This window comes from Haliotis asinina, chromosome 2 (assembly GCF_037392515.1).
Source record: "Haliotis asinina isolate JCU_RB_2024 chromosome 2, JCU_Hal_asi_v2, whole genome shotgun sequence".
NCBI classification, from domain to species: domain Eukaryota; kingdom Metazoa; phylum Mollusca; class Gastropoda; order Lepetellida; family Haliotidae; genus Haliotis; species Haliotis asinina.
This window is the reverse complement of record NC_090281.1, coordinates 64,793,369-64,804,441: the sequence shown is the minus strand read 5'-3', so window position 1 is coordinate 64,804,441 and position 11,073 is coordinate 64,793,369. Positions and strand designations below refer to the sequence as shown.

The following is an 11,073-nucleotide window of genomic DNA, read 5'->3' as shown; positions in this document are numbered from 1 at the left end:
AAGTAGATTGTTAGCATACTGTTAATGTATTAAAAATCTGCATGAAGTAACCTGTAGTATTTTGTGAGAAACAGTGACTGTGAAATGTGTGATTTGTGTGCAGTGTGTGAACTTTGTGTGCTGTGTGATACTGTGAAGAGGGATAGTCAGTGGACCGGGGTGAGAGAGTTAAATGTAAATTTTCTTGGTATATTATCTGATAAAGTGTTTCAATTAGCATCCAGAAGCGTGGTGTTGATGACTGTTATGGGGAAGCAAGTATATATCAACCACCCACGACCCACCATCCATCCGCTACACCCCACCCCCATGTCATGTACAAAGTCAGTGACACCCCTTAAAGGGGCACTGATGCGGAGCGAATAATGCTTCTCGCCAACGGTCTAATTACGAAAGCAGACCGCAAATTGGTCAGCGCCCACTCCTTCGACCGTGACGGACAAAGGAACTGGGCTCCTGTCCATATTAGCAAAATTTCTTCACTTAAACAGTCAGGAGGCCGGATGCCCATCACATGCCACTTGTTTAAAAATATCCATGGTATTCCTTGTCTGATCGTAACCATATATCCCAGCAGTGTAGTTCTTTTCGGATGCTTGGATGGTATACTTACTGATCCAATTTGATCCTATTTCTGTGTTTTTAACCTCGATATTTAATCATGTTACATGAAAATATGATGTCTACAGGCACGTAGCAACCCATTTGTTTCAGTACGGAAGATTGCAAAGCTTTATATTTAGTTGTTTTGAGTGTTGGTTGAGCTGTGATATCAAATAGCATACGTAAATTTTGGTAGCTATGGTAGCTACAATGGTTTATTATTTATGATAATAAAATGCACAGTTGATTTATTTGAATTCGTAAACAAAAAAACGATGACCTTGGCTTTGGTAGAGAAATCTGAAAATTGTCTTACGTAAAAAAAACTTATTTCACTTATTTACCAAAGTACACAGCAAATGCCTGTGTGTATTCCTTATGTAACGAAATTCCGTTGGTATCCTCAAAACAGTTTCGGCCCATAAGTATTTTCAGGCTGCATGCGACACAGAGATTACATCTTCCTTGCTGTAACTCGCGTTTGATGGTGTAAACCTACACGTGTTATTTGTCATCATTCTCTTGATGGTCAATTCATGAATTTATAACAGGTATAATTAGTAGCAACACCACTTCGGTTACTCAACAAAGGTTCCCATTTGGCATTTCTCCTGTCTGGAGTAAATACTCAACAGTATAAATTAAGGTCTGTGGTTGCAAATGTATTGTATGTTATGTAATATGTGCATCTAAGTGATGCAAGAGGGTTTATCACCTGAGTTACAAAAACAAACATCGATCAAAGGATTAACCGATAACACACTGATTGATTAATTACTTTTGTTCTTCTAGCGGATTTGTCAAAAGGCAGTGTGTGTAGATGACTACACCCTGTCGTAAAGTGTGAGTGCAAAAACAACATCCTCCCTTCAAAGAATTAACCACCCTTGCGTTGATTGATTGATTGCTCAATATTGGTCAACTAAATTACTTAGAATAGTGGACATCATACAATTAGTTGCCAGGTGTGCTATCTTGGGAGACCAATGAGAGGTTTATCTAGTTTTCACCAACGAAAGACGTGAAACGATGTGTTACTTTTTCGCAAATGAGACAGTTGTAAGACACGCGACACAGAGCAGGATTATTTACCAGCTGCAGATGAATGGAATACGATTTCTTTTACGTGGATATTGATGGATACATACCTGAACAAGGTAGTAGCCTGACACTGTTGCTATAAAATTAGTCTGTTTTACGTTCATTGTTTGCATTTTGTTTTAGTTTATTTGTTGTAGCATTCAGCAGAATCTGTATGACAGAAAACACACACTAGATCGCGTATGTATGTGAAATAGGATCCACATTGGCAATCTATACAATGTATAAATGTTGCTGTTATGTTAGAAATTTACTATGAGTATAAGCAAATCGTGTGTTCTTTTATTAATTTTCAGAATCATACAAATATGACAATAAACTAATTAGGATTATGAGACAAAATATAGAGACGTACATTGGCTTCGTTATTTTTCCGTCCTAATAGTTTTTTACCATTTCTACCACTGGCAGATGATTAACCTTCAATTTGTTTTCATAATACATTTGTAATGAAGTACAATTGACTTCACCTCAGTTGATCTGTCTATAATTAAACTATCAATTGCGCTTACGGACTGCGCAGCAGAGGTCACGAACCAGTCACGAATTCTGGGATATCATCCGGGTACTCACGGGAGAAAAACAATAACAAAAGTTTACACCAGTCCACAGAAAATGCTCCGCATCAGTGCCCCTTTAATACATGTGTACAAGAGCGGTGCCTTTGTCATTGTAGATGATTCTCCATGTATACCATCATCACCCCTAGCCAATACTTATAATCGGTTATATTTACGTTTGGAGCAGACAATCCCTTAATACGTATCCATGCACGCCTTCAACCATTGGCCATGATTGGCATCATTGGGGCCTGATTGTTTGATTCATTGAGTCTGACGCCCAAATGCACATCAGGTAACATGGGTTGCAGGAGAAAATTATACACACAAAAGTGCATACGAAGGCATCGTTTACCTTGACAGTTTCTTGTCAGAAAAATTTCATCATAGAAAGTTTAGCTGTCGTAGGCTGTTTCACAAGGAGCAGACGACCATTCGAGCAAATTGTAAAGGGGGACAACTCTAATCGTTTGTTCGTCCAGCAAATATTCGTTTTATTGATGACAGATCATGGAATAACATGTTCAAGCTGCTACCGATTTTTTTCTCGCTGGCCAGCTGATTTATAAGTAGGCGGAGGTTTAAAGGACCATTAAAGAATGTTTTCCAATAATTTCACCATCATTGTTCTTCAAAGTTATAGCTTTATATAGCCTTCTGAGATAGGGGCACGAACTCTCCCCCTTACTCATTCTTAAGTCAGTATGCTTTGTATGTCTGGAAGCACAGACATCCACATTTACGTATCTCAAAATTTATATTTCCTCATATGGGAAGCTATGAAGAATCATAACTGGTAAATCGTATATGTTCATGGAAGCAATATTGACAACATTATACTTGGAGACTAAGGAGAAAGGGAAACCACTATACGGCTTGAAGGACCTTTTAACTCTGATATGATCAGCATGGTATTGTGTGTGATGGTATGTTAGTGACTTATTTACAGATCACCTCTCTTCCTACTATGTCATGTGCATATGAACCTGTACATGGTTTAAACATAGTTTTATTGGACCAAAACATGCAGAAACATGGATATCGGAACAGGCCTACTGGCTTGTGTAAACGTCGCTCCAGTACATTGTTCCAATAGCTAGATACATAACTAGTTTGACAACAAAAGAATATTACTGAGACCAAATAACATATATGATAAAGTCGTGAATATGTGTTGGTTACTGTGTTTGTTATACCTAACAATGAAATGAGCTGCCGCAGAAAATCAAAATATATATGAAGCTTGTCTTACACTGAATGTATGTATAGAGGTGATAATTACTGGAAACGGTTACTTTCAGAAATGAACTGGTGTAATGAGTTGAGAATGTCACGATTTGTTGAGTCCGCGTATTAAGACGTTTTAAAATCATATCCATGAGTATAAAAATACACATTTGATTATAGATCGTTATAGTTCCGACATATACAAAGATATAGTGAATAACCTCTTAGTTATAATGACCACAAGAACAGTTGAATGTTTCCTTTATATGTCGATTATATCTCTCTGCGTTTAGGTTACTACAGCCGAAATTAAGCCTAGCACATAATCAGGACTCAGACAATGATAACTTCTGTTATGGAAGTTTCTGAAAGGTTATCAGTTAGGAACCTCGAACCTCGATGACGTAATTATTTTTTTCGTATTTTTTAGTGGTTTTTTTTTTTTTTTAAGAAATTATTTTGTCCATACATACCATGTTAGATGCAATTCACTAATACCATAATTATTAAACGATGTAAATAGTTCCAATGCCACTCACATCATATATTTTTTGTTCAATCTATGTACATACACATACATTGTTAAAAGGAATATACAACAATATTTTAAAACATAATTAACCATTATCAATAAAAAAATTAATGAATGAAAAACACCTGACAACCAAATCTAGCAAGCACAACCACAAACATTAACTGACCGCTCCCTCGTGGTGAGCTGGAACTCCCATTCACCCGATGTCCAAACCAAGTGCATGAAAATGAATCCCATTCCGTTTCAGTTTCACATTTCTACTTTTCTTGCGCTGCTATATTTAGCTATTTAAGCGAACATCGACTGTGGAGTGCTGCCATTGGCATTTTTTTGCTAAAAAATTAGTTAAAATATTACGAGTTGTGCAGCTGATTTTGCTCTTTATACTTATTTGTCGATTAGATGCATAGTTGAAACGAACACGTTAATTCTCCGTGGTTTTTATCCCAGTTTTGATCGCTACGGGTGACAGATGAATAACAACACACCAGGGAAAATAGGAACAGATGATAAAGGCCAGCATTTCAATCCAGGAAGATGAACTACGTTGTGTATTTCATTTTACCGTTTATTTATTTCACAGGTAGGTGGAATATACCCGTAAGGAAGAATTCAAATACGGTGACGTATCGTCACTTCTGGCAGTGAGTGGAAATGTGAAGACAAGAAAGCATAGTGAGAATGCATGCAATAGTTACCAATGCTGTTTTAGGCAGTGGTGCGTTCGGTTCCATGGAATAGGTGATATTAGACGCAAAGTGTCGTTATTGACTAAAGGGTGGCAGAGATGTTCATGCAATGGAATATATTTTTGCGTGTTCCAGTTTATTTGGCGTCTTGCCAGTACGCGTGGAAGTGTGAGTGTATACGGTTCTACCAATCCATGATGGCAGCTCCAGGTATTGATTGTTGTTTCGCACTTGCGGCTTTCACTGTGTGTTTTCATAGTGAGTTCGCTTGTGAAAGGCAACGTTAGCAGAGTCGGTCAGTGCGATTATGCTCGATCATTATCGACATAGATCCCCCACTAACCCAATAATAGTAAAGTGTTACAGGCAATGTGTGTACAAGTTTGTCAGTTCTGATGTGTTGCAACCATTGAAATACTGCCCATGTGACTTTAAGCCAACTCACTCCAATGTTTTGCAGAAACTATCTAGCTGGTAATCGTTATCTGCATAATAACTTACAAAATGTCGGGGAACGTCATTACGTTTTTAAATTAAGAGGTACATCGGAGTCTGATAATGTTGATATGTTAATAAAGAATGTATCGAGGGTGCATCACCACTTGCACTTCCTCATGACTATAGTTGTTTGTAGAGCTATCGCTCGGGAAAGATAATTGGTCTATGACGTGACATTATGTGATGTATGATGTCAAAATTCATGGTCTACAGTGACTTATCGACCTCCTTGAAAACCGCCTAAATCAAGAATGATATCCCGTGTACTTTTGTAGGCAACCTGCCTTGTGTACTTGCATCCTATATGTGTTGTGTTTAAAGGCGGTGATAACGAGAAATGGTAGTGCGTTCATAAGATGTCTATCTTTGTAAAGTTTGTTGACGGATATGCTTCTTATCCACACTGAAATTTCAGATTCCCATATTTATAGAGTGCATGTAGCATAGATGATATATTCAAATTATGAATAGTTCATGAATTCTGATGCTAGTTAAATCGCTCTTGAAAGGTTGCATTGGTTCATTGGTCAATGTCAAGAATTAGTGAATGTGATAAATAGTACGGGCGAAGTGTTTCCACAGAACATAACAGGGGCATTTATTTAAAGACTATATGTGCAATTATATACGTTTTTGAAAAAAGGTGAAACAGACGGTTTAATGTTCAGATATGTGCATGTTTCGCACGAACGCAGCATCAATAACATTCTCTGCTCCCTTGTTTAATGAAGTTACTTCGACCAGCCGTTTGTGTCATTTGACCTCCCGGGCCATGCATTTGTAGAATATCTCCGATCAAGCTGAACAATCTGTAAAATATAATCGTTTAGGAAATACTGTATTAGTCGAGCTGGACAGGTGTCCACAGCAAAGTTACGAAGTGATATAGGTAATTGTAGGCACTAAATCCCGATCGGAGATCTTTTTAAAGCAAAAGGACTTGAGCTGCTTCTCCCCGTAGATGGATAGCTGGGAACGGTGAAGTTACCCATCTTGTCGAGTTGAGTGTATATTTATTTGTCTGAATCTTTCTGTTTAGATCAGCATGATATATGAAATCTTTAACAAATTTCGGTGGATAATTCGGGTACAGCGAATTTGCTATTTGGCGCTTATTAAACGAGATTGTTTTCCAGTTCGAGTTTTTTTTTAAGAATCTTCATTCGATGTCCTAATGGAGAGCATAATGAACCTAAACATAACTCCACTATACAATTCAGGAGGTAGTGTGATGTGGTGCCACATTCGCTAGTTGCAAAGGATTCAAAGAAGAGAAGCAAACGAGATAGTATAAAATAGAAAATGTACATATGCAATCTTTCCTTCACCAGGTGTTCTGAGCATAAGCTGTGGTCAGAACATTGACGGAAAACGCAGCACCATCTTCTGTGAGTACGGCTGTTGTGGATCGATCAACAACCGCACATGCTGTGACAATAATGGGTGAGTATCGTACTGTCGCCCTTGTGGACCGGGTCCGATCATATTCCTCCTCTTCAAATGAATGTATCTTACGATTATACAACGTTCATGAGTAATCCAACCCACTGATTATAATCACACTTTATGTCGGTTTCACCATTTTAATATCTTGTGTAATTAACTGATTATAGACTGTTTGTTTTCTTGTGTAATGAGCCCGTTTCCTTTTATGTTTCAGGGGGTTAAAAGGTGCAACAATAGCTGGTATCACCATTGCTGTCGTTTTCGCAACTGTAGCCATTGTTCTCATAGCATATGTCTGTGAAAGAAGATATTTCGGCAAGAGAGGTCGATCTGGAAACCCCATAAACCCCTATACTCACGGAAGAACGCCGGGTAATTGTTGAACACGTATAGTTTCAATTGAAGCGATCTATTGCTACAGACATATATATCACAAGTCAATGGTCTATCGATATTTCAAAGAAAGACTGTTTTCAAAGAAATATCGAAAGACTGTTGACGTCAAATCTATAGGTAAGTGACCTGCCAACCACGTTAGCCGAACCTGGCAATGTGCTACAAGAGGAGTGAGATGTAAATGATTGCTTGACAAATCCTGGCGGTATTGCGCATTACGAACCTACACATGTCATGCCAACTTGCAGTTTTCCCATATTACACTAACTGCCATTCAGCACCACTGATGGCCAACATGTGAAGATCCGGTCTTCAGTAAGTCGTACTTGTCGCAACAGGTAACTAACGGGATCGGATGGTCTGGGTCGCTGACTTGGTTGACACACGTAGCAGATCGATGCTGTTTATCACTGAACTGTCTGGTCTGGACTCATCATTTATTGATCACCACCATAAAGCAGGAATAGTGCTGAGTGCGGCGTACAATTAAACTCACTCACCAACTGACGGTCATAAACATCTAATATCATGCTTCGTTATCAACTGTAATATGTTCCAGTTCGTATGGTCTCTTTAAAGTTATTACCAAGTTTTCCTCAACTGTTTGGATGAGTATATTTATAGTCACCCCTGTAGCCTGTATAGTTCATATCGTAATACATTGGTTCTAGTGGTTCTCCATATCACTGGTCTTAAGAGTCAGGACTTGGTAATTGCCTGCACGAATATATTCACCAACAAAATCCATCTTACTACATCTCCATAAAACTATGATACCATAAGCTCCACGATAGGGGCGTTATACTGACGTCCTATTCAGGTGTAAATATGCAGCAAGATAAAATTAGATGCCTTTCATGCCTGACCATGTGTTTTTATTTCCAGGGGTGAATGATCCGCCCCCTCCCAGGAATATTACCATGTTCCATGTTCCTGCACACAGCACTAGGAGATGATAACCTGCAAGGAAGAGGCAGAGTCTTTGATGCCTATGGAGGAATGACAACGAGAACATCCTGTTTGGTGAGACTGAAGACAGTTAATGTACAGTGAAGTCTGTTATTCCCCTGAGGAACTGAGTTCAAATCCGGGCATCATGAAACTGAAATTATATGAGAGAACTCACTATTCTGAAGTTTGTACAATAGTTGGTAGTGGCAGCACCATTGTGTGTGTTAGAATCAACGTGTCCCAATCAACATATAGTGAGGAACTAGATCTAGTCTCAACCTTGATGTTGAGGTAGGCGTCATCACTCACGCTGTTACCAGACAGTGTGAATATAACCTTGCTCATGTCAAACATACCTGTTTTAGACAGTCTTGAACAGTATCCTCGTAATATCTAGAGGTGCTGCCTTCATGTGGACAAAACCTCAAGTGATGCTGGCCTCTGGTGATGACAAACCTGGAAGCTACTGGAAATATTACTAAGGCAAAGCAGATATCGGATTCACGATTTCTTCTAAGGGGCTCGACAGATCAGTTTATGGGACCTTAGTCGATTTGTCTAAGTGCATACCTGCCAATTCCAAAGACTATAGATGAATCTTGAATGAGCTTGTCACAAGAGTGTAGGCCAGATGACAGATGTCACACTGTGCCTTTGTACCTCAGGACTGAGACTGGGATACATACTATACGTATGTATACTCTCCGAAAGAGCTTTATAACTATATTAGTGTAAGGCAGTCGATGCACACACATTGCCTTTTCTGCGATTATACGACACGCTTGTTTGTATTTGTCAAACGAGCAAAGGGAGATCTACCACATAATCTGCCTAGAGTTACCTCCCTTATATAAAAAGCGTACAAGAAGGAAGTATCAGATTCCGCTGATTGATGCTTGGGTGAAGCATCATTTCAGCACAGTGGAATAATGTCTCAGTCCTGCTTCATTCATCGGTCTTTCCACATCCTACTGACGTCAAGACCGAAATATTTAGTATACAAACCTAATGGATAACAACTTCTTGTATCTCGTGAGTGAGACGTTCCAATACAGATTCTTGTCCCGTTATCGAGCAGAAATGTAACGGTACAAAAATATGAATCAAAACGTCGCACTTACGAAATAAAAGACGTTGTTATCCATGAAGTTTGTTAAATATAATGTACTTCCCAAGTTCTGAAAGGCTTCTATAGATGACAAAAATGCTACCTCCTTTGACCTTGCAAACGTACGTTTGCAATACATATTGGTTGGTTGGTTGTTAAACGCCGCACACAGCAGCATTCCATCCATGTGGCAGCGGCCTAAAGATAATCTCGTCTGACCCAGACGAGATGGGTTTATTTTTTATTGCGAAATACATGCAAAACAAGCGACATCTGGTTAGTTGTCGTTCTATAGGTTTTCCTTGGTTCAACTTCAAAAACTCATATGTAGTCTATTTTTTTATATGTTACTATATTTGTTTTGATATTAACACTGATTATTGTTGAATATTATGTTGTTAGTGGAATAAAAGATTTACATTTGTTACATTTTTGTTTTTGTAGTATTTTTTAACATCAAAGGTTAATGATGGTTTAGTCAAAATGTTTGTGCAAAGTTACGTCCCTTATTCATATGAAAGCCATGACAGTGAGTTCGGATCTCGGTTCAACATTTGTATCCTGGTTTTTTTCTATACCCGTACTTAGGAATTTGTTTCCATAGAAGCCTGACGCGATGTGATTTCATTAAAAACTCACTCACTCACTCCTATTATTCTCAAGAGTATGAAATAATGTATTAATGTACATCCCCAGAACAAGTATTTAAATAATATATAATGAATGATTGCTTCATGAGTGAGTAGGTAAATGAGAATAGTTTTATGTCGCTTTTAACAATATTCCAACAGTATCACGGCGGAGGACACAAATGAGCTACACAAATTACATCCATTTGGGAAACCGAACCCGGGTTTTCGGCGTGAGGAGCGAACGCTTTTAACCACAAGCCTACCCCACAGCCACAACTGCTTCTTGAGGGGTTCATGGCAATCAGTCATATGTAAATACATTATAGTCTCAAAGCATACATATTTGACCAATAAATCATCTAGCATTAATTTTGAAGAAAGCGTATGTTCACCTTTCTGATCATGAATCACGCTAGGAATGTAAAAACATGTATGATATATATTAGAACTTCACTATGATATATGTTTGATTTTCACAGTTTACTAACGTTATTAGTTCACGACAGCAATTCACAAAATACTGTCTAAAACGTCATAAATGTTACATCCATATTACCTGTTATACATTCTTCCTTTCGTGCATTTTGTATGTCTTCTCATTATGATATTTCACGTGACAGTTCGTGCGAAATGTATTGTGTATGTGCAATTAGTGTGTTGTTATTGTATAATTTGTAAGTTTATGTACGTACAAGTACATGTGACATTTCAATAAACAGTTAACTACCTGTCATGACAACAGTTGTTCAAAAACAAAACGTGGCCTTTACAAATATCTGCAAAATCTACCATGAACTCACTAGTTCCCTGAACAGCACCCTCAAACAACATCCGGGAACATCGATTTTGTCACTGATGCTTCAAATCTGAAAATATCCATCACATATCGACCATAAATGACGCACTTATAAATCTTTGTGGGTTTCATATTCTGTTTGCAGTGAAAAAATAAAGTTGAATTTCACTTTAAAAAGATATACAGTTAAATTAATATTGTCAATCCTTATAGTTCTACTTTGTCGACTGAACATTTAAATCTCACAAAATTATTCACCTTAGGTTAAAAGTCATTTTAAGAAACGATCATAATTTCAAATCGCGATTACAAGGGGGTAAACGCAGTAATTGAAACGGTGTAACAAATGTACTTGCGATACGTGATGAGCGTTCACTTAGACCGACCCAGTTTGTTTTCAGCGTTTCATTTCATGTGCATACACCCATGTAATAAACCATATTAAGCGATTTGAAACCATGATCGTTTGTTAAACATGTTTTATATTAAGTTGAATAAAATTCTGAGATTTAAATGTTCAGTTGACAAGGT

The 11,073-nt window shown here is 37.9% G+C and overlaps 1 protein-coding gene across 1 annotated transcript; it reads left to right on the top strand.

The window, feature by feature from the left end:
• Positions 1–4,280: 4,280 nt before the first annotated feature.
• On the top strand, positions 4,281–9,541 carry LOC137272799 (uncharacterized). Its single transcript, XM_067805198.1, has 4 exons — positions 4,281–4,609; positions 6,545–6,656; positions 6,874–7,031; positions 7,941–9,541. Exons 1-4 carry the CDS (start codon positions 4,564–4,566, stop codon positions 8,009–8,011), a joined length of 387 nt encoding a protein of 128 aa, XP_067661299.1. The 5' UTR covers positions 4,281–4,563; the 3' UTR covers positions 8,012–9,541.
• The last annotated feature ends 1,532 nt before the right edge of the window (positions 9,542–11,073 follow it).

What these genes read in the sequence shown, in the direction of transcription:
- LOC137272799 (XM_067805198.1), top strand. Translation starts at nt 4,564, where the DNA reads ATGAACTACGTTGTGTATTTCATTTTACCGTTTATTTATTTCACAG. An exon ending in ACCGTTTATTTATTTCACAG is followed by an intron (nt 4,610 to 6,544) that starts GTAGGTGGAATA and finishes TTCCTTCACCAG; the next exon opens with GTGTTCTGAGCATAAGCTGT. An exon ending in TACTCACGGAAGAACGCCGG is followed by an intron (nt 7,032 to 7,940) that starts GTAATTGTTGAA and finishes TTTTATTTCCAG; the next exon opens with GGGTGAATGATCCGCCCCCT.